The 22,579-nt window shown below is 48.9% G+C and overlaps 1 protein-coding gene across 4 annotated transcripts; it reads left to right on the forward strand.

Moving 5' to 3' along the window:
• The first annotated feature begins 2,781 nt into the window (after positions 1 to 2,781).
• fbxo46 (F-box protein 46) lies at positions 2,782 to 22,221 on the forward strand. Of its 4 annotated transcripts, none has more exons than XM_068018997.1 (3): positions 2,782 to 2,852; positions 7,469 to 7,574; positions 18,473 to 22,221. In XM_068018997.1, the coding sequence occupies exon 3, from the start codon at positions 18,560 to 18,562 to the stop codon at positions 20,549 to 20,551; it is 1,992 nt and encodes a 663-aa protein (XP_067875098.1). In that variant the 5' UTR covers positions 2,782 to 2,852; positions 7,469 to 7,574; positions 18,473 to 18,559; the 3' UTR covers positions 20,552 to 22,221. The 4 variants fall into 4 exon arrangements, with proteins under 4 accessions (XP_067875098.1, XP_067875099.1, XP_067875097.1 ...); XM_068018996.1 differs by having other exon boundaries at positions 2,791 to 2,852; positions 7,465 to 7,574; XM_068018998.1 differs by lacking the exon at positions 7,469 to 7,574 and having other exon boundaries at positions 2,783 to 2,852.
• The last annotated feature ends 358 nt before the right edge of the window (positions 22,222 to 22,579 follow it).

Below are 22,579 nucleotides of genomic sequence, written 5' to 3' on the forward strand. Positions count from 1 at the left end.
CTACCAACCTGCAAGTCTTTTGGCTTGTGGGAGGAAACCGGAGCACCCGGAGGAAACCCACACAGACACAGGGAGAACTTGCAAACTCCACACAGGCAGTGCCCAGAATTGAACCCGGGTCGCTGGAGCTGTGAGGCTGCGGTGCTAACCACTGCGCCCCTGTGCCGCCCCTGTGTTGCGAAGGATGGGTCTGGTCACATTGCCACGTAACGCTCCATCCAGTTGGACTGTGCTGTACTACCTATCCTTCGTGGAATAGTTTGTGCAGAAAAACACCTTTGACCACCAATCCATCAGGCAGTGGTCTGCACAGAATGTCCTCAAGGCCTAAGGGAAAAGGAGATAGTGGACCCTGTCAGATAGTTCCCCGAGCAGACTGTCAAAGTCATTTGGCGGAATGCCTCATCACCAGAACTTTCAAACAAGCACCAAGACGTAGCTTGGCTGGTGGTGAGAAGGGCCCTCCCCGTCAGATCCTTCCTGCATGCCTGGAGTCTCACCCCCTCCGCATGCTGCCCTCGAAGTGGCTGTGGTGGGGAAAGACAGTTGCCCACCTCCTTCTGGAATGTGCCTTTGCAAAGCAGGTCTGGAAAGAGATGCAGCGGTTTTTGTCGAGGTTCATCCCAAGCAGATCTGTAACACAGGAGTCTGTGCTCTACGGGCTCTTCCCAGGGACGCACACCGAGACAAACATCAACTGCTGCTGGAGGAACATCAGCTCCGAGAAAGCCGCTCTTTGGTCTGCCTGAAACCTGCTGGTCTTCCAGTACAAAGAGCGGTCCACGACCGAGTGTTGCAGACTGGCACATTGCAATGTCCAGGACTACATGTTGAAGGATGCACTAAAGCCTGGGGCAGCCGCCACAGAGGCTCAATGGGGAAAGGCTGCTCCCGCAATAGTATACTGAGGAGCAGGAAACCATGTAAAACTCCTCAGGCTGTATGCACCAGAGAATGTTTTTGCAATGTAATGCAAATGTACATTGTATATAAAATGGAACAGCAAGAGTTGTGAGGCACCTCACGTTCTGTATCGAAAGAAACTGATCTTTATTGCACTTTCTGAAATGTCCAATTTGAATTGTTTTGTAATTAATTTTTTATGAATAAAGTATATTTTTGGGGGGAAAAATTACTGATTTACACTGCAGATACCCTGTACTAGTGAGGAATACATTCATGCTTCCTCTTTCTACATGTAGAAGGATGGCCTGTCTACAGGCCTCAGTTCCTCCCCTCTTGTCGGAAAGATCTTTCTGTTACCAGCTGCCTGAGCTCCAAGGGGTGTTTTTATTTTATTTTGTTATTTAGGGATACAGCACCGAAACAGGCCCTTCGGCCCACTGAGTCTGTGCCGACCAACAACCACCCATTTATACTAACCCTACAGTAATCCCATATTCCCTAACACCTACACTAGGGGCAATTTACAACAGCCAATTTACCTATCAACCTGCAAGTCTTTGGTGGTAGGAGGAAACCGGAGCACCCGGCGAAAACCCACGCGGTCACAGGGAGAACTTGCAAACTCCGCACAGGTAGTACCCAGAATTGAACCCGGATCCCTGGAGCTGTGAGGCTGCGGTGCTAACCACTGCGCCACTCATATGAAATGCATGCACACGTGATTCCATTCACTAAACAGGAACCGCAGAGGAGATAAAATGGTAAATGCCCAGTTGAATTACCTATTTCAAACAGTTACATTGAGTTACATCAGATTTAACAGCAAAGGTTAGGCATTTTTATGCCCCACACGAGCCTCCTCCCACCTTACTCTAACCCTATCATATCCTTCTATGCCTTTCTCCCTCATGTACTTATTTAGTTTCCCCTCATTTGCCTCAACCACTCCATATGGTAGCGAGTTCCACATTTTAGCCGCTCTCTGGGTAAGGAAGTTTCTCCTCAATTCTTCATTGAATTTATTAGTGACTGTCTTATATTTATGGTCCCTAGTTTCCAATGCCTCCACAAGAGGAAACATCATTACGTCTGTGCTATCAAACCTTCATAGTCTTAAAGGCATTCTGAGGAGGTGAAAGGCAGGATGCAAATGCAAAGTTTAGTTTAGAGATACAGCGCTGAAACGGGCCCTTCGGCCCACCGAGTCTGTGCCGACCATCAACCACCCATTTATACTAATTCCTACCCTAATTCCATATTCCTACCACATCCTCACCTGTCCCTATATTTCCCTACCACCTACTTGTACTAGGGGCAATTTATAAGGGCCAATTAACCTATCACCCTGCAAGTCTTTGGCATGTGGGAGGAAACCGGAGCACCCGGAGGAAACCCACACAGACACAGGGAGAACTTGCAAACTCCACACAGGCAGTACCCAGAATTGAACCCGGGTCGCTGGAGCTGTGAGGCTGCGGTGCTAACCACTGTGCCTATAATCCAGGTGGACAGAAGCCAACTAAATACCCCCGGAGCAGATTACACAGCCTGGACAAGTGGTTGGAGCTTCTCACCCATCGTAAGTGACACTGGGTTGGCCTGGGTTCGGGGGGAGGTTGCAAAAGGTAAATGGGGACTACATCTCCCAACATGTTTTGTGTCAAATTGGTTTAGTTTTTTTTAATTAAAAAAAAATTACACTCTTTATAATCGTTTACAACGGCCTGTTGGTGAAGTAATGTCTGAAATTACTCGAGTGGATCAATAAGGATTAGGCCTTGTCTTCATGATCCAATCAGTGGACTACAATTCCCAGAAGGCATTGCGAACGGGACCCAACGTGCCCCGCCCTCTCCTGTACGTCATGACGTTTTGAGGCACGTACGTCGCCAGGAAGTGGGGATTAAATGGCCTGAATGGAGGAGAGGAGCAGTGCAGGAGGACAGGTAAACACCTCACCTGTTATACCTGGGCATTGGAGATAAGAGAGACAGTTACAAACTGTGCCTTATTTTAGAGGAGGGTGAAGGAAATATCAATGCAGAAAGATTAAATTATCATTAAGGAGAAAATTGAGATTGTGTTAAGTTAGACTGTATGTAAATAACATAGTCACAATTGGACTTGCCCTGAGCAACTCTTAACTTCGATGGGCATCTTAGTGGGAAAAGCATTTTAAACCTTTTGCGTTGCCTAACACCTCATGCTCGTCATGGTAACGCTGCTAACTGCTGCCAGCTGACTCAATACCAACTGTAATCAGGCCTGAGATCTTCCTGTACTGTGTGGCTCTGCTACGTGCTGCATAAGCTATTGAAAGAAATATTTTCGCCTATACAACACCTTTCACCACCTCGGGATGTCCCAAAGCGCCTGGCAGCCAATGAAATCCTTTTGAAGTCACTGTTGTAATGTCGATGTGGCAGCCTGTTTGTGCACAGCAAGCTCCCACACACGGCAATTAGATATTGACCAGATCATCAGATTTAGTGATGTTGGTTAAGGGGTAATTAATGGGCAGAACACCGGGGAGAACTTCCCTGCTCTTCTTTGAAATACTCTCAAGGGATCTGGCATACTCCCGGGAACCCCCTGCAAATACTGAGGTGCTCCTGGCCATCCTCTGCAAATACTGACCCATCCCCAGGGACCCCTTTCAAATATTGACACAGTCGCAGGGATTGCCTGTAAATAATGACACACACCCTGGGGTCGCATGTAAATACTGATGCACTCCCAAGGACTCCCTGTAAATACTGGCATACCCCCGGGGACCCCCTCTAAATACTGACACACTCCAGGCAAATACCCCCCCACAGCCCCATCCTATCTTAACCTCCAAAAGACACTCAAGCTGCCCGAAGGAAAACAACAGTATCACTGCCAAAGCTGTCTTTTTATTCATGTACAGCAACAGAAGTAATGTTCGTTTGAGTCAACAAATACAGAAAAACTATAATGGAGAGCATTGACCCCGTCGAGAATCTGGCATCAGTTTGCAGGCTCCAGGATTCCCAGTTGGAAATGTGTTGGTGAAATCCATATTCTGACTCGCTTGGAAAATTGACATCAGGATGTTGAATCAGAGAAGACTGCCCTTTTTACACCCATTGTTCAGCTCTGCTGTGCTCTGTGAAACAGTAATGGGTGTGGAAGAATGGGCATAGGGTTGGATAATGAGTGGAGGAGACTATTGGAGGAAAAACTTGTGAGAGAGCCCATAGTTCCTGCGGTGTGGGGTAAAACAGTCTGAGTTAATGGAACAAGAGTCAAGAGGGTAATCATTCTAGCCCGGATGGATGGATGAATGTAAGAGGAGGTTACATAGCTCTGGATACATAGCTGAGGTGGCAGGTGGAATGACAAGAGATTGTTTAGAAGTGTATAATTCCACAACCTGTATACCGAAGTGTTTGAAAGTTGGGTGCCAGAGATGCAGGATATAGCAAGGACATCACAGGGGAACCAGACTGGTTTCTTGGATTAGACGAGCTTTCAAGGTGATGGATCATTTGAGAGATAACAGCAGCACCTATATGCTTAGAAAGTACCAATGTGAGGGCAGTGCAGTGGGAACTAGGTATCCAGCTGTGGCTCACTGCAGGGCTCTCTTGCCTCTGGGGCAGAAGGTTGTGGGTTCAAGTCTGTCTCGCGATTTCAGCACATAATCTAGGCTGGCACTCCCAGTGCCAGTACTGAGCGAGTACTGCACTGTTGGAAGCCTCCTTTCATATGAGATGTTAAACCAAGGCCCGGTCTGCCCTCTCGTATGGCTGTAAAAGATCCCATGATACTATTTCGAAAAAGAACAAGACATTTCTCCCAGGGGCCAATATTTATCCCTCAACCAACAGCACTAAAACAAATGATCTAGTTATTATAACATTGCTGTATGTAGGACCTTACTGTGTGCAAATTGGCTGAGGCATTTCCTGCACTACGACAGTGTCTGCACTTCAAAATGCTCTGGAACGTCCTGAGGTTGTGACAGGTGCTATATAAATGCAAATCTTTCCTTCATAGCAATAGAGTGAGCATGAACAAGTTACTGAAGAAACAGTGGACTCGGAGTGAGAGATGGTATAGTACTTCAATAAATTCAGAAGCACACATGTTCAGGGTATAAGATACCATCAGGACCAGAGATATTACTGGAGTCCAGGGAGTGTGAGGACCCAACAGATATGGCAGCAATAAATCTAATGAAAGGAGGTTATTTGCCTAAATCATTCAGATTAGTCACAGAAGAGAAATGGGCAGTAAATAAAATAACTGATACCCGGGAGTGAATTGCAGGCTGGAATTTGAACGAGGCGTTTATATAACAAATAACGAACACCCAGTCTTGAATCTAATAAGGACAGTGAACTTCTATACTAAAAGGTCATTGACAGGGGAACAGACACAGACTGGAAAGCATCCTCCCTTCCCCAAGGCTAGGGAGTCTGTGGGTGGGAATCAGTGGTGGTTCCTGCTCCTCTCCAACTGTCCTTGGCTCGAAAGTGCACATGTAGGGGCATTCAGTAAGAGCAGTATTAGGTTCAACTGCAATACCCTCCCCACCCCCCCACCCCCCGCCCCCCAACGGAAAAATAGCATGCTGATGCATACTGTCTGGGCCCGACATAAAGAGTGCGCACGTGGAGATGCTTGCACTCCAGGGCTATGAGATAAAGATTCTGCATGGATTTTTTAAAAAAAGAATCTTGTTCTTCGTCTTTCTGTTGGACATGCTGTTCATGCCCAGTTGGTAGAATGCAATCTGCAGTTCCCTTGCAAAACTCCCATCTATTAATAGACAAGATTCAGAGCTGACCTTGGAATCACTAGCCTGTATCCAACGTTCAACAACAACCGAAGCCTGCATTTATATAGTGCCTTTCATAACCTTGGAACGTCCCAAAGTGCTTCACAGCCAATGAAGTACTTTTGAAGTGTAGTCACTGTTGTAATATAGAAAACACAGCAGCCAGTGTGCACACAGCAAGATCCCACAAACAGCAATGTGATCATGACCAGATAATCTGTACTTAGCGATGGTGGTTGAGGGATAAATGTTGGCCAGGCCACCGGGGAGAACTCCCCTGATCTTCTTCAAAATAGTGCCACGGGAACTTTTACTTCGACCCGAGAGAGAAGGTGGGGCCTTGGTTTAATTTCTTATCCGAAAAATAGCACCTCTGACAGTGCAGCACTCCCTCAGTACTGCACTGGAAGTGTCAGCCTAGATTTTGAGCTCAAGACTTGAGCTCAAGACTTGAACCCACGACCTTTTGACTCAAAATTGAAAAGTGTCACTAGAAGGTCTTCCCTCCCCTCAAAAATAACTTCTCCAAATCCGAGGGACAGATCAGCCTGGGATCACCCTCCTCACCTGTGCAGATGCAGCTTTTGACCGTGATGCGCTCCCCATGGTCGAATAGTCAGCCGAATATTCACCGTCTGAAAAGTGGACGACCCGATTGGAGTGCGCCGGGCGCCTATCAAACCCGCGACACAACGAGAGACAAGCCTTCAGCAGTCCAACACACTTTTCAAATGAGGTGTTAAACTCTCAGATAGATATTAATGACCCCATTGCACTATTCATTAAAGAGAAAGGAGGGTTATCCCCAGTGTCCTGGCCAATATTTATCCCGCTACTGACATCAGTAAAAAAAATAAGCTATTATTGCATTGCTGTTTGTGGGATCTTGCTGTGTGCAAACTGGCTGCCGTGTTTCCTACAATACAACAGTGACTACACTTCAAAAGTACTGCGATAGCTGTAAAGCGTGAAAGGCGCTATATAAATGTAAGTCTTTCTATTTTAAAAATAAAGCCTCCTTTTTCCGCTGGTGCGGGAGTCCAGGACAAGGGGACGAATCAGAGCCAGGATATTCGGAAGGAATTTCGGAAACATTTGTTCACGCAAAGGAATGTGGATCTCTCTCCCGCGAAACGCAGCAATTGCACGCTCAATTAATAATCTTGAAATCGAAAAGATTTTAATGGGCAAGTGTATTAAGGGGATATGGAGCGAAGGCCTGTAAATGGAGTTCAGATACAGATCAGCCATGATCTGATTGAATGTCGCAACAGGCCGAAGGGGCTGAATGGCCTCCTCCGGTTCCTATATTCGCCGCATTGTGTTTACACTTGGCGTAACAGGAGGCCTGTCTGGGCAGGAATGGGTTAACTCTCCTATCCCATTCACTCCACAGTCTGTAGCTATGTTGAGCCTCTTATTCTTCCTAACAGGCCCTGGCAGATCAGAGTAACTCTGCCGTCCATATATAGACATGCCGTGAATTCTGGCTCATGATAGGCTCTTGGTCTCTCGCAAGTGTCTGTCAACAAATGGCCTACCTCCCTTAGCTTTGCAGATATTGTTTAACCGAGAAGTATTATTTCAGCTTTCCAAACGCTGAGCCTCCCCAGCCAGTTTCACCTTGAACAGGGAGGGGGGGTGGGGGGAGGGGAGGGGGGGGAAGGATTTAGAGTTAATTGGAGCTATGTTACGGGATGCAGCTTTCCGCAGAATCTGAATCATTTCTTTCTCTCCTGCTAATCTCTGAGTGAGACCTTCCCACTTGTGGCCTGCAGCAGATGGCGAAGCAGGGGACTAGATTAGCAGCAACACTGGACAGGAGGCACAGTACTCTGCTACCTGCTTCTTTGTGATGAAGGTAAGAGGGGAGACTGGGGAGTCACTGAAAACAGCCTGCGAGTTAATTCAAGAAGAGAACAGCTTTTGTTGAGTCCCGAATTTAATATTCTATTGCTACTAGGGACCGTAACCCGTCTCTGGAGCTGAGTGTTGTGGGATGCTTAACTCAAGTCCCTTTCCAGACCTGTCGTGTGGGGTGAGACCCCCCCCCCCCACCGCCCGCCCGCCCGCCCCCCCCCTCCTGAGGTTGATTAGAATAAAATGTCACTTGTTTTCAATGTGTCTTGTTCCTTAGTGCAAGCCCAGCTCAGTGTGTTTTACCTGACTTTCTATTATCTGATCCTTCAGTAGCCCTGCTGTTGGCATCTTTCCCTATGGCACAGCCCGGACTCGGTAACTCGGGTCTGCTACCCCATTCAGTGTGCACGAGCCTGCGGATGGACGCAGAGCAAGGAACCTGGACTTTCTCCTCACTTTCCCCTTCTGAGGGACTCCACATAACATAGTGATTCCGGTTAGACTTTCTTCAGGTAAACATCTTAACATTGGCACACCACTAGGAAAACTGGGTTAAACACGCTGTCAATCGCTCCTAGATAAAGGAAGATAAAGCCGATGTAATTCTTTGATGCAATGTGCTTCACCTCACTGTTATTTTTTTTTTTACTTACATTGATAAGCCTAAATGAAAGGCTCAATCTCCCAGTGCAGGGCACACTGCAGCTGAAGGGAAGGCTAGTGGGGTAGGTGCTGCCAGCCAAGCTTGGGTTTTAGAGGTTGTAAGAGGAACGGGGGAACTGGGAGCGGCATCATTACAGCACTAAGGTCCTGGGGACGCAGTACTGGCATGAGGGGGAGGCTAAATGTGGCATAACATTGAATTATTGTAATTGATCCACCCAGGACAGTGACTAGAGTCTGTGTCGTAGGCCGTGACTGTGCTTTGAGGCTGAGCTTGCAAAATGGCCCCTTCGTCCTGGGTTGCCAACAGATCAATAAATGCGACTGATATCGAATGGTGTTGCGGGGGGTGGGGGGGGGTCAGTAGTAAAAATGCAACCCTTTTCTACCTTGTGGAAGACAATAAGCATACTTTAAGTATCTCCCACACAGTGGCTCTATTGCACTGACTTCCCACACTGGTTTGCAGTCAGTGTTATTTACATTGCCTGAGAGGTTGAAGTTTGCAGCTGGAGATAAACAGGGTCCACCAACCCAACCAATGCACCCCCCCCCCCCTCCCTCCCCCTTGTGATACAAAGCAGAAAGGCCCAGCTTCAACCTCTGGTCTCTGCTGAGTCAGCAGCTTAGAGAGCCTCTGCACCAGGGTTCCAGCTCCTAATTATTATCCCCTTGACCACACTGCCTCCAACAGGAGTCAGGCCCTGGGGAACTGCCCCCCCCCCCCACCCCCCACCTCCACCCAACAGGAGTCAGGGCCTACAGGCGAGGAGAGAAAACTATGTTTAGAACTTCACAGCAGTCAGTATGAAGGCGAATCATACAGACTCCAAGCCACAGCAGATTTTGCAGAGTGTCCACACCAGATGCAGAGTGCTCTCAGTCTGTGTCCCCATGCAAATCATATCCCTGGAGTGTGGCTCATACTCCTTGGACAATCCAGGGAAGCAATGTGTGCGATAGTTATAGAGTCATAGAGTCGTACAGCATAGAAACAGGCCCTTTGGCCCACCGCGTCCATGCCAACCATAATGGATATCTATACTAATCCCACCTGCCTGCATTAACTCCATATCCCTCTATGCCTTGCTCATTCAAGTACCTGTCCAGATGCCTTTTAAATGTCGCTACTGTTCCTGCCTCCACCACCACCTTCTCAGGCAGCTCATTCCAGATACCCACGATTCTTCGTGTGAAAAATTTACCCCTTTGATCCCCTTTAAACCTCCTCCCTCTCACATTAAATCTATGCCCTCTAGTTTTAGTCACCCCTACCATGGGAAACAGACTTTGGCTATCAACCCTATCTATGCCTCTCATAATTTTATATACCTCGATCATGTCCCCTCTCAGCCTCCTTCGCTCCAGGGAAAACAGACCCAGCCTATTCAATCTCTCTTTATAACTCAAGCCCTCCAAACCAGGCAACATCCTTGTAAATCTTTTCTGCACCCTCTCTAGCTTAATCACATCTTTCCAGTAGTGCGGCGACCAGAACTGCACACAGTACTCCAAATGCGGCCTAACCAACGTTATGTACAACTGTAACATGACGTCCCAACTTGTTGGGACAAGTTGCAGCATCTTCACACTCCCAGCCCTCCTCACCCGACTTCCACACGTAAACGCCACGCCCCCCCCCCCCCCCCCCCCCACCCCCAAACCCTCTAGCCAGACTCTTCGATAGCGATCAGGAGACGGTGACATAGTGGTAATGTCTCTGGACTAGTAATAGAGGCCCAGCCTAACGTCCTGGGGAGACAGGTTCAAATCCCAACACGGCTGGTGGAATTAAAATTTAATAAGTAAAAATCTGGAATTGGAAGCTAGTTGCAGTTATGATGCCATGATTGTCGTAAAAACCCATCTGGTTCAGTAATGTCCTTTAGGGATGGAAATCTGCCATACTTACATGGTCTGGCCTACATGTGACTCCAGGCACACATCAATGTGGCTGACTCTTAACTGCCCCCTGAAATGGCCCAGCAAGCCACTTCAGGGCAATTAGGGATGGGCAACAAATATCTACCAGTGATGCCCACATCCCATGAAAAAAGGAGCAAGAGCCCCAACCAACGTTCCCTTTCCTACCCCAGGAACACCAAAGGCCAATTTTAGAACCGCTCTCCCCTCCGAGCTAGAAGATCGTAGGTGCAAGTCCCACTCCGGAGAACATCATCTAGGCAGTAGGGAGGGAGTGCTGCACTGTCAGAGGTGCCATCTTTCGGATGAGATGTTTAACTGAGACCCCTTCTGCCCTCTCAGGCGGTAAAAAGAAATGTCCATGGGAACTTTTACGTCCACCTGAGGGGCCAGAAGGGCCTAATTTAACATCTCAGCTGAAAGACGGAGATAAAAGATCCCACAGACACTATTTCGAAGAAGGACAGGGGAGTTCGCCCACTGGTGTCCTGGCTAATATTTATCCCTCAACCAACATAAACACAGGCCCACACTGAGTCCGATATGCAGTATAAACACAGGCCCACACTGAGTCCGATATACAGTATAAACACAGGCCCACACTGAGTCCGATATACAGTATAAACACAGGCCCACACTGAGTCCGATATGCAGTATAAACACAGGCCCACACTGAGACCGATATACAGTATAAACACAGGCCCACACTAAGTCCGATATACAGTATAACACAGGCCCACACTGAGTCCGATATACAGTATAAACACAGGCCTACACTGAATCCGATATACAGTATAAACACAGGCCCACACTGAGTCCGATATACAGTATAAACACAGGCCCACACTGAGTCCGATATACAGTATAAACACAGGCCCACACTGAGTCCGATATACAGTATAAACACAGACCCACACTCATTTGGGTATACAGTATAAACAGGCCCACATGCAGCCCGGTATATAGTGTGTAAACACAGGCCCACACTCAGTCCAGTTTACAGTATAAGCACAGACCCACACTCAATCCGGTATACAGTATAAACACAGACCCACACTCAGTCCGATATACAGTATAAACACAGACCCACACTCATTTGGGTATACAGTATAAACAGGCCCACATGCAGCCCGGTATATAGTGTGTAAACACAGGCCCACGCTCAGTCCAGTAGACAGTATAAACACAGGCCCATACTCAGTCCTGTATACAGTATATAAACACAGGCCCAAACTTAAGTCTAATGTACACAGTATAAACACACGCTAGTACCCAGTCTAACAGATACAGGATAAACACAGTCCAATTTTCAGCCAGAATTTATATAACATCAGCATTGCAAAGTACAGTACAGATGTTCCAATACTGACGTTCTTTACATTTCTTGTTTCGGGAGATCAGCCTCTGTCTAATGGGTGCTAGCCTCCACCATGTAAAGAAAGACTTGCATTTATATAGCGCCTTCCTTGACCTCAGGACATTCCAAAGTGCTTTACAGCCAGTGAAGTACTTTTGCAGTGTAGTTGCTGTTGTCACATAGGAAACGTGGCAGCAATTTGCACACAGCAAGCTCCCACAAGTATCAATGTGATAATGACCAGATAATCTATTTTAGTGATGTTGGTTAAGAGATAAATATTTGCCAGGACACCGGGGAGAACTTCACAATAGTGCTTTGGGATCTTTTACATCCAACTGAGAGGGCGGTTTAACGTCTCTTTTGAAAGACAGCACATGTGACAATGCAGCGCTCCCTCAGTACTGCACTGGAGTGTTAGCCTTGCTAAGATGCTTAAATCTCTGGAGTGGGTCTCGAACCCACAACCTTCTGACTCAGAGGTGAGAGTGCTACCCACTGAGCTACAGCTGGCACCCAAAATGTAGACTCTGAACATGAACAAGCAAGGCTGGCTTCCAGCCTTAGATGAGCACTTGAAACGCCATAGCATACAAGGCTACGGGCCAAGTGCTGGAAAATGGGATTAGAATAGGTAGGTGTTTGATGGCTGGCGCAGACACGATGGGCCGAAGGGCCTGTTTCTGTGATGTATGACTCTATGACTCTAATTACTCCACTGAAACAGGACCAGTAAGCAGGTTTACCGGCCACGCTTTCTTGGTTTTCTATTGGTGACATGAATGTCGGGTCGTTTATAATCCAGGAGCTCAACCGATAGAGAGAGCCCGTCTGCTGCCAGCTGCGTTGCTATCGTGTACAAGCATTTTACGATTCCAACTGTCGCACTGCATCCAATTACCAGCTGATCTCATATATAGGATTACAGAGACGTTATAGCACAGAAACAGGCCATTTGGCCCAACTATTCTATGCTGGTGTTTACTCTCCACACGAGCCTCCTCCCATCCTACTTCATTTCACCCTATTAGCATAACCTTTTATTTCTTTCTACCTCATGTACTCGCCTAACTTCCCCGTAAAGGTATCTGTTATTCGCCTCAACTCCTCCACATTCTCACTAATCTCTGCATAAAGAGGTTTCTCCTGAATTCCTTCTTGGATATATTAGTGACTGTCTTATATTTATGACACGGGGCGGCACAGTGGCGCAGTGGTTAGCACCGCAGCCTCACAGCTCCAGCGACCCGGGTTCAATTCCGGGAACTGCCTGTGTGGAGTTTGCAAGTTCTCCCTGTGTCTGCGTGAGTTTCCTCCGGGTGCTCCGGTTTCCTCCCACATGCCAAAAGACTTGCAGGTTGATAGGTTAATTGGCCATGATAAGTTACCCCGAGGATAGGTAGGTGGTCGGGAAATATAGGGACAGGTGGGGATGTGGTAGGAATATGGAATTAGTATAGGATTAGTATAAATGGGTGGTTGATGGTCGGCACAGATTCGGTGGGCCGAAGGGCCTGTTTCAGTGCTGTATCTCTAAAAAAAAAATTCCTAGCTTTGCACAGGTGGAAATGCCTGCTCCATTGTGATTCCTTGTGTAATTTTTCTGTGCTTTTTCTATATATGAATCCCATTCACAATCTTGAAGCGCTCTGTTAGGCGTCCCCTCAGTGATCTCTTTTGTCGAGCCACAGACCTTCTGTGGGTTTGCGTGAAGGATCCGGTGCACAGTTGTGATGTTCACCTGTCAATCGGATCTTGCTTTACTTTGCAAAATCTGAGGAATTGCAGCTGGGGCCGCATCGCAAAGCAGTTCTGATTGGTTGCGAATTTCAGGGCCCAGCTCAATAACTGGCTTTCCTATTTTCTTTCCCTTTAAAGATCATTTTGCATCTGTAGCAAAGTGTGTGACACCTTGACGTTTACCAGGATTAGCTATCCCTCTTTAACAGAGAGAACGTTCCGGGGCATTTCACAGAGGCACGAAGGAAGATAGACACCGAGCCAAGAGGAAGAGGTTAGGAGGGATGGCCAATGGACTATTTGGAGAGAGAGGTTTTCAAAAGAAAAATTTGCATTTATATAGCGCCTTTCACGACCTCAGGACATCCCAAAGTGTTTCGCAACCAATGAAGTACTTTTGAAGTGTAGTCACTGTTATAATGTAGGAAACATGGCAGCCAATCTGTGCACAGTAAGCTCCCATAAGTAGCAGTGTGATAATGACCAGTGATGTTGGTTGAGGGATATATTGGCCAGGACACCGGGGAGAACTCCCCTGCTCTTCTTTGAAATAATGCCATGGGACTATATTATGTTCTCTTTCTCTTTTGGGCCTCCTTATCTCGAGAGACAATGGATACGCGCCTGGAGGTGGTCAGTGGTTTGTGAAGCAGCGCCTGGAGTGGCTATAAAGGCCAATTCTAGATTAGATTAGATTAGAGATACAGCACTGAAACAGGCCCTTCGGCCCACCGAGTCTGTGCTGACCATCAACCACCCACTTATACTAATCCTACACTAATCCCATATTCCTACCAAACATCCCCACCTGTCCCTATATTTCCCTACCACCTACCTATACTAGTGACAATTTATAATGGCCAATTTACCTACCAACCTGCAAGTCTTTTGGCTTGTGGGAGGAAACCGGAGCACCCAGAGAAAACCCACGCAGACACAGAGAGAACTTGCAAACTCCACACAGGCAGTACCCAGAATCGAACCCAGGTCCCTGGAGCTGTGAGGCTGCAGTGCTAACCACTGCGCCACTGTGACAGGCTCTTCCACAGGTGCTGCAGAGAAATTTGTTTGTCGGGGCTGTTGCACAGTTGGCTCTCCCCTTGCGCCTCTGTCTTTTTTCCTGCCAACTACTAAGTCTCTTCGACTCACCACATTTTAGCCCTGTCTTTATGGCTGCCCGCCAGCTCTGGCGAATGCCACCGTCACAATTATAACTCAGTGGTTTGGCCTCACCTGGAGTATTGTGTCCAGTTCTGGGCAGCATACTTTTGGAAGGATGGCAAAGCCTTGGAGAGGGTGCAGAGGAGGTTTACGAGAATGGTACCAGAAATGAGGGACTTCAGTTTCGTGGAGAGATTAGAAAATCTGGGATTGTTCTCTTTCGAGCTAGGGGAAGTTTAATAGAGCTGCTCAGAATCATGAGGAGTTTTGATCGAGTAAATAGGGAGAAACTGTTTCCAGTGGCGGGAGGGTTGGTAACCAGAGGACACAGATTTAAAAATAATTGTCAAATATTTCAGGAGGGAAATGTGGAGAATTTTTATGCAGGGCATTGTTATAATCTAACAGTCACGGCCTGAAAGGGCGGTGGAAGCAGATTCCATCGTAACTTTCAAAATGAAATGGGATAAATAGTTGAAAAGGAGAAATTTGCAGGGCGATGTGGAAAGAGCAGGGGAGTGGGGCTAATTGGACAGCTCTTTAAAAGGGCTTGCACAGACTCAGTGGGTGAATGGCCTCCTGTGGTGTATGATTCTATGATCAGAAAAACAGTAGTAGGGACAAGTGGCCTCACTCGATGTAGAAGAAGCAAGTTCTACAATGGCAGCAGATGTACTTCAAAAGGTAAATCGTTAAGACACACTGAGGATGTGAAGGTGCTATAGAAATGCAAGCTTGCTGTTTCTTGCAGCAAGAAGGTAACCGCAGAGCCAATAGACCTGATTGTTGCTGTTGGCTCCACGTTGCTCTCTGCCCAGGGACTCTGGGGTTCACCAGCCCTAGGGAGACGGCAATACAGGCTTCAGTTGGGTCTTTTGGATGAGATGTTAAACCGAGGTCCCATTTGCCTCTTTGGATAGGTATTAAAGATCCCATGGCACTATTGGAAGAAGAGCAGGGGAGTTCTCCCCTGGTGTACTTGCCAACATTCCTCCTTTGATCAGATTAACTTGTCATTCATTTCATTGGCTCTTTGTGGGATCTTGTGGGTGTGGATCACGCATTTTATTTGCCCCCGTAACAACAATCATTCCACCTCTGTAACATCGCTTGTCTCCGTCCCTGCTCCACTATTGCTCCAACACTTATCCACGTCTTTGTTACCTCCTGACCTGATTATTCAAATACTCTCCTGGCCAATGCCCCCACCTCCATTAACCTGAGCTCATCCAAAACTTTGCCCATATCCTAACTCGCATCAAGTCCCATTCGCCCATCACTCTTCTACTTGACCACCTACATTGGCTCATGTCTACCATTGCATCAATCTTTAAATTTCTCATTCTTGTTTTCAAATCCCTCCATGGCACATCACCCCTCCGTATCTCTGTAACCTCCTCCAGTCCCACAACCCTCTTAGATCTCTGCACTCCTCTGATTCCGACCTCTTGTGTATCGCAGAGTTTTGTCATCTGCCATTGGTGGCCAAGCCTTCAGCCGCCTTGGCCCTAAGCTCTGGACTTCCCTCCCTAAACCTCGCCACTCCTCTACCCTTCTCTCCTCCTAAAGACACTCCTTACATGGAATTACATAGGGGTTTACAGCACAGAAACAGGCTCAACTGGTCCATGCCCGTGTTTATGCTCCACATGAGCCTTCTCCCATGTTTTCATGTCACCCTATCAGCTGAACCTTCTATTCCTTTCTCCCTCATGTACTTATCTAGCTTCCCCTTAAATGAATCTATTCACCTCACTACTCCATATGGTAACAAGTTCCACATTCTCATCACTCTCTGGGTGAAGGCGTTTCTCCTGAGTTCCTTATTGGATTTAATAGTCCTAATTTTAGGACTCCTGCATGCGGTAATATTTTCTCTATGCCTATCCTAACAAACCCTTTGATAATCTTTCAAGTTACCCTTCAGCATTCTCATTATGGAGAAAAGAGCCGCAGCCTATTCAGCCTTTCATGGTAGTTGTAACCTCTCAATTCTGGTATCGCACTCATCAATCTGGTTTGCACCTTTTCCAGTGCCTCTGTATCCTTTCTGGAGAGCAGATCTGTGCACAGTACTCCCAAGTGTGGTCTAACCAAGGTTCATTACATGTTTAACATAACTTTATTGCTTTTAATTCTATCGCTCTAGAAATGAACCCCATTATTTCTATTACTGTTAATTTTTTTTTAAGGTGCCCTCTCGTCCCCCAACTCCAAACCTGAGCATTCACCAGCCTAGATAGAGAGCAAGCAAATCCAGGTTACCTCCAATCCTGCTGTTGAAACAGCCGGCAAGAGGTGTGAGCATTCCCGGTCTTGATACTTTTCCCTGATCTCGTTCTGTTTCTCTGTGTTTGGAAGTATCCCAGTTCACAAGGGAGTTCTTCCCAAAGGTGTGCCAGCCAATATTAATCCCTAAAGGATCATCACCAAAAATGGATTATCTGGTCATAAGAAATAGGAGCAGGTCATTCAGCCCTTTGAGCCTGCACTATCCCCATATTCCTTGATTCCCTTTGTATCTAAAAATCTGTCGACCTCTATCATGAATATACTCAACAACTGAGCATCCACAGCCCTCTGGGGTAGAGAATTCCAAAGGTTCACGACCCTTTGAGTGAAGAAATTCCTCCTCATCTCAGTCCCAAATGGCCTACCCCTTATTCAGAGACTGAGACACCATATTGTAGACTCTCCAGCCAGGTGGAAACATCCTCCCATCATCTATCCCATCAATCTCCTTAAAAAAATGTAATATGTTTCAATGAGATCACCTCTCATTCTTCTAAACACCAATCTCTCCTCATAGGACAATCCCCTCATCCCAGGATATCAGTCTGGTGAACCTTTGTTGCACTCCCTCCAAGGCAAATAGGTCTTTCCTTTATGGCCATTATTGCATTTCTGTTTGTGGGACCTTGCTGTGCACGAATTGGCTGCCTGTTTCCCTGTATTAAGCCTACACTTCATGAAGCAGTTCATTGACTGTATTTAAAATCTACCTCTTTGACCAAGCTTTTAGTTGTCTGTCCTATTATCTCCCTGTGTGGCTCAGTGCCAGAACATGCTGAATATGCTCCTGTGTAGAGCCTTGGGACATTTTGCTACATTAAAGGTGCTGCGTAAATGCCAGGTGTTGTTGTACAAATAACTCATTTGTTCTGTGAAGAATGTATAATTGGTGTGTGTGTGTGTGTGTGTGCAGGAGCGGGGCAGTGAGGGTCTTCAGAATACGACACCTATAAATTCAAATTGGTTTAGTGGCTTGTTGTGTGAATGCTCTACCCTGAGTGGTACTGAGGTTTACAGACTAGGCTCGGTAATGTGTCTGCAGATCAGAGTCAGGGAGGAAGTCGGGGGTTCTCCGGTTGGATGGGGATGGGAAGAATCAAGTAGCACGTGAACCTCGTGATAGGGTCCAGGATCAGGCTCGGGGGCAGTGTGGCCTTTAGCCCAAAAGCCTCGCATGTAAAGGGTGGCTATCTAGGTGTCAGCCGAAGCTCAGTGGGCAACATTCCCGCCTCTGAAGGTTCTGGGTTCAAGTCCCACTCCAGATACTCATGCACATAATCGAGGCTGACACACCCAATGCAGTGCTGAGGGAGTGCTGCACTACCTGAGGCGCCGTCTGCCCTCCCGTGTGAGCATAAGGGATCCCGTGGCCTTATTTGAAGAAGAGCAGGGGCGTTCTCCCCAGTGTCCTGGCCAATATTTACCCCTCAAAGGACATTTAAAAAAAAGCAGATGATCTGGTCATTATCGAATTGTTGTTTGTGGAATCTTGCTGTGTGCAAATTGTCTGCCGTGTTTCCTACATTATAACAGTAACTACACTTCAAAGGTACTTCATTGACTGTAAGTACTTTGGGACGTCGCGAAAGCTGCTATAGAAATGCAAGTTCTTGGTGAGGATGGTCAGCATGTCTAGAACCCTCCTTACCTGCGGGTGTGCTCAGGGGAGGGATGTAGAAAGAGCAGAGAGAGAGAGGTTAACACTTTAGGTGAGATGCTCGCAGACATTCAACATCTCTCACTCTCTCTCTCTTGTTTTGCAGGCGAGGTCAAAACTGGACGCGTCTCCTTCGAACTGAATGAACGGGAAACGGAGACTGTGAGAGCTGGGGCCTGGCGGCCACAAAAGAATGGAACAAAACACTTTCTCTCGCATAAGACTTTGGTGCCCCAGGCCTCTTGGCACCTACTCTCAGAACAAGCAGTGCTGCATCAGCGTCAAGAAGACCACGGGCGATGCCAGGACCAAAGAGAATGAGCCCTCGTGCTCAGAGAACATGCCTCCTCCTCCCTCTACCACTGGCGGGGGCACTGCCCCGGGGGATGGGCAAGGGGAGGAAGGGCGGGTCATGCTGGATACCTGGTATGTCATCAAGCCAGGCAACACCAAGGAGAAGATCGCCTTCTTCGTCGCTCACCAGTGTGGTGGTGGCGGCAGCCGGAGCAACGCGGTGAAGGTCAAGGGCAATTGGAGTACAGATGGGACTAAGCCCAAGAGGAGGCGGAAGTCGCACGACCCTACCAAGGGCTGCCCAGCAAGGCTGAGGGAGCCGTGCCGGCTGGCGGAGAGGCTTTGCGTCTGCTCGGACCCCGTGGAACCGCCCTGTGAGACGGACCCGGTTTCAGTGGCGGAGATGGTGGCACGGGTGGAGCAGCGGGCGACGGCGGCCCCGCGGGGACAGGCCCGTCCGCCCCCGGAGCCATGCGGGGCGACGGGCGGGCAGGCGGGTGAGCCGCCGCCCCCGCCCATGGTGGTCCCCGAGGAGCAGGAGTCTGGCAGAGGGAGGGACGGGGGCGCCGATACCAGCCGGGTGGCCGAGGCCATTGCCAAGTTTGAGTCTGCGCAGCGGGGCAGTGGGGGTGAGGACGGCGGAGGGCGGCGCAATGGGCTTGCAAAGGGCGAGGGGGCCGGCGCCGGGGGGGGTGGAGATCGTGCCCCCTGTTCCGCCGGTGAAGTGCGCATTGCCTTCCGGGTGGCCAGCGGGGACACCCGCTCACCGGCGGAGGCGCAGTCCAGCACGGGGCCCAGCTGCATCTTCATGAGCTGCAACCACACCGTCTGCAGTGGGGCCATGGAGAAGATCACCTGCGACCTCTACCATATCGTCAGCCCCTCTTCCTCCTCCTCCTCCTCCTCCTCCTCTGTGTCTGCTGCTGACTTCCCGCCCGGAGGCGGTGGCGGCAGCAGCAACAACCACGGCAGTTTGGCCCGCTCCCGGTCGGATGTGGAGATGACGACGCCCCACCCAGTCGAAGAGCAGCGGAACGACAGCCTCCCCGACGGCGCCGCCGCTACCACCCCTTCCTCGGAGAAGAGCGTGCCGCGGGACTGCCTGAACGGCTTCCACGTGGAGGTAGTGGTGACGGGTGGCGTGGACCAGTGCGTCTTCTTCGGGCGGGAGGGAGCCCAGGGCGACAAGGAGGACACGGTCTGCGTGACGGTCAGCGGCCCCAGCCAAGACGCCAAGTGCCTGGCCTGCGAGGACCCTCCGCCAGGCCAGCTCTTCTTCCTCCACTCTCTGGCCCAGAGCCCCGAGGCGGACCCCTCGGCGGACGAGTCGTCCGACAGGAAGCCCAGCCCGACCAGGCAGGGCCTGCCAGAGGCCAAGGAGAAGGCGGTCCTCTTGAGCCCCGAAACCGACCCGCAGGACGCCTCGCTCTACTGCCTCTACCGCCACGTCTCGCATGACTTCCTGGAGATCCGGTTCAAGATCCAGCGCCTACTGGAACCCCGGCAGTACCTGCTTCTCCTCCCTGACCATGTGACAGTGAAGATCCTGAGCTACCTCCCAACCCGGGCCCTGGCCGCCCTCAAGTGCGTCTGCCACCACTTCAAGGCCGTCATTGAAGCCTACGGGGTCCGTGCCACTGACTCTCGGTGGAACCGAGACCCACTTTACCGCGATGACCCCTGCAAACAATGCAAGAAGCGCTATGAGAGGGGCGACGTCTCGCTCTGCCGCTGGCATCCCAAACCTTATCACCACGACCTGCCTTATGGACGCTCCTACTGGATGTGTTGCCGACGGAAAGACAGGGACACACCGGGCTGCCGAATCGGACTCCATGACAATAACTGGGTGCAGCCCAGTGACACATTAAAGAGGGAGGAGGGGAGGTAAAACGGATAAATAAAAAAAAAGGAACACCCACGGAAGGCTTTTTTTCTATATAATCCTCGCCCTCCTTCCCTACTCCGTCCTGTGATTGAACATTCTGGCTTCTTGTGTGCTAGAGCTATTTAATTTTTGTTTTGTTTGAGGTTGGGAGCGACGGGGGAGGAAGGGGTCGTATGGTGTGAGATTATTTGTTGAGAGCATGATAACGATTGTGTTTTTTTTCTTCCCTGTTATCCAAATATATTGAAACATAATTTAAGATCAATGCAAATGCAGCCTCGTTCATCTGCCTGCCCCTTGTTCACTCAAGGGCAAATTCTCCAGGGGTGTTTCCTTAACAATCACTTGGCCTTTCTACCAGCCCCTCACCCTGGTTCTTCTCATGCTATCGGGCTGAGAGGCCCATTAGCGGCTGTGACTCACATGCTCAGAAACAAAATTAGGGGCTTTGTCCCTCCAAGGATAAGCCCCTCCCCTCTCACCTCACCCACGGCTCAGTTTGTGTAACCTTTGACCGCGAGCCATTCCTCGCAGGAAGGCCCCAGGCCTGTGCAGAGTTAGCAAACCTTGGGGGTGCTACAACTGAGTTGGGAGAGCGGGAGGGGGGAGCAGGTGTGGAGAGAGAGAGAGAGAGAGGGGTGGGGGGAGCTGGTGAGGTGGGATTCAGTCAGGGTTCCCAAACCCAATCCCCAAGCCATTCCCCACTGCTGGATAGTGGGCACCAGGCAAAGACAGCATTAGAATCGGTCGTGACTCCCATTCGCAACCAATTAACCGGCGCAGGTGGAGAATGGCCGTGGTGGGGGAGGGGGCAGAATTGGAATATGCCCCCCAACAGGAAGGGAGCACCTTCAGGAAATGAGACTATTGGGGACGGGAGGAAACAGGAAATCACAAAAAAAATCAATACCTTCACTTCAACGATCTGATTATATTTATTGCTGAGAATCGATTTGAAACAAAATGGCAACCAGCATGAAACACAGGCCACAAACACTTATTACCTCCAAACCACATTGCTGACATAGACCACCCATTTCCATTTCGGGACAGTTGGGCTCAAGGGGATTGTTTCAAAGAACTTATTGAAAGGTTAGAAAGACAGTCAATCAGGAATAAAACGGCACCGGATCTGTCCTCATGGGAATCTTTCGGGAGAGTGGGAGGGGTGTTGGAGGGGAGAGGGTTTGGGCGGGCTGTCTTTTTCTATCTCACCCCCCCACCCCACCCCAGTGACTGTTCATAAGTAGGAGGGCATTAACATTCTAGCCCATTGCCTATCCTTACCGCTGGTTTATCTGTCGCTGGACATTGGGGCGTTACAGAACCCCCTACTACTGTCCTGGCTGGAGTTCACAGGCCACAGGTCGAAACTCGGGCCTGCTGGTCTGCCTGGGGGAGTGGCAAAGCTTTTACCCTCTGAATTAGTAAGTGTGTCTGTTGAATACTTTCCAGGCTGTCCGATAAAGGGCAAGATAATATATACCTCACCATCAACAAAAACCATCACTTGCTAAACCACATCTCAACAGCAGGGTGTCATGTCCAAATATTTCAGCACAGCTTCCCTGGTCTGGCACAGTATCTGAATTGGCTTAAGGCAGTGAGGAGTTAAAATCTCCCTGAATGATTTTTTTTTAACATATCCGGTAATAAACTTGTTTCTCACAGTGTTGTAACGGTTCTATTATTTAGGGTATTTAACAGAATTCAAAACCATTATCGAGGCCGATGCACTGGTATAATATGGCAGGACGGTGAGGGGGTGCTACCATGCCAGGGATGCCAAAGTTCAGATAAAAGGTTCATCTCAGGCCCTCTCGCCTCTTGAGTCAGAAGTTTGTGGGTTCAAGTCCTGCCCCAGAGACTTGAGCACAAAACCTAGGCTGGCACTCCCCGTGCTGTGTTGGCAGAGGTGTGGTCGTAAGGATGAAACGTTAAACCAAGGGCCCTGTCCGCCTTCTCAGGCGAATGTAAAATATCTGACGGCACTATTGGTAGATGAGCGGGGGAGTTCTCCCTGGTGTCCTT

The sequence above is a fragment of the Heterodontus francisci genome, chromosome 40 (genome assembly GCF_036365525.1).
Source record: "Heterodontus francisci isolate sHetFra1 chromosome 40, sHetFra1.hap1, whole genome shotgun sequence".
NCBI lineage: Eukaryota > Metazoa > Chordata > Chondrichthyes > Heterodontiformes > Heterodontidae > Heterodontus > Heterodontus francisci.

Coding starts and splice junctions, on each gene's coding strand:
- fbxo46 (XM_068018997.1), top strand. CDS start 18,560: ATGGAACAAAACACTTTCTCTCGCATAAGACTTTGGTGCCCCAGGCCT.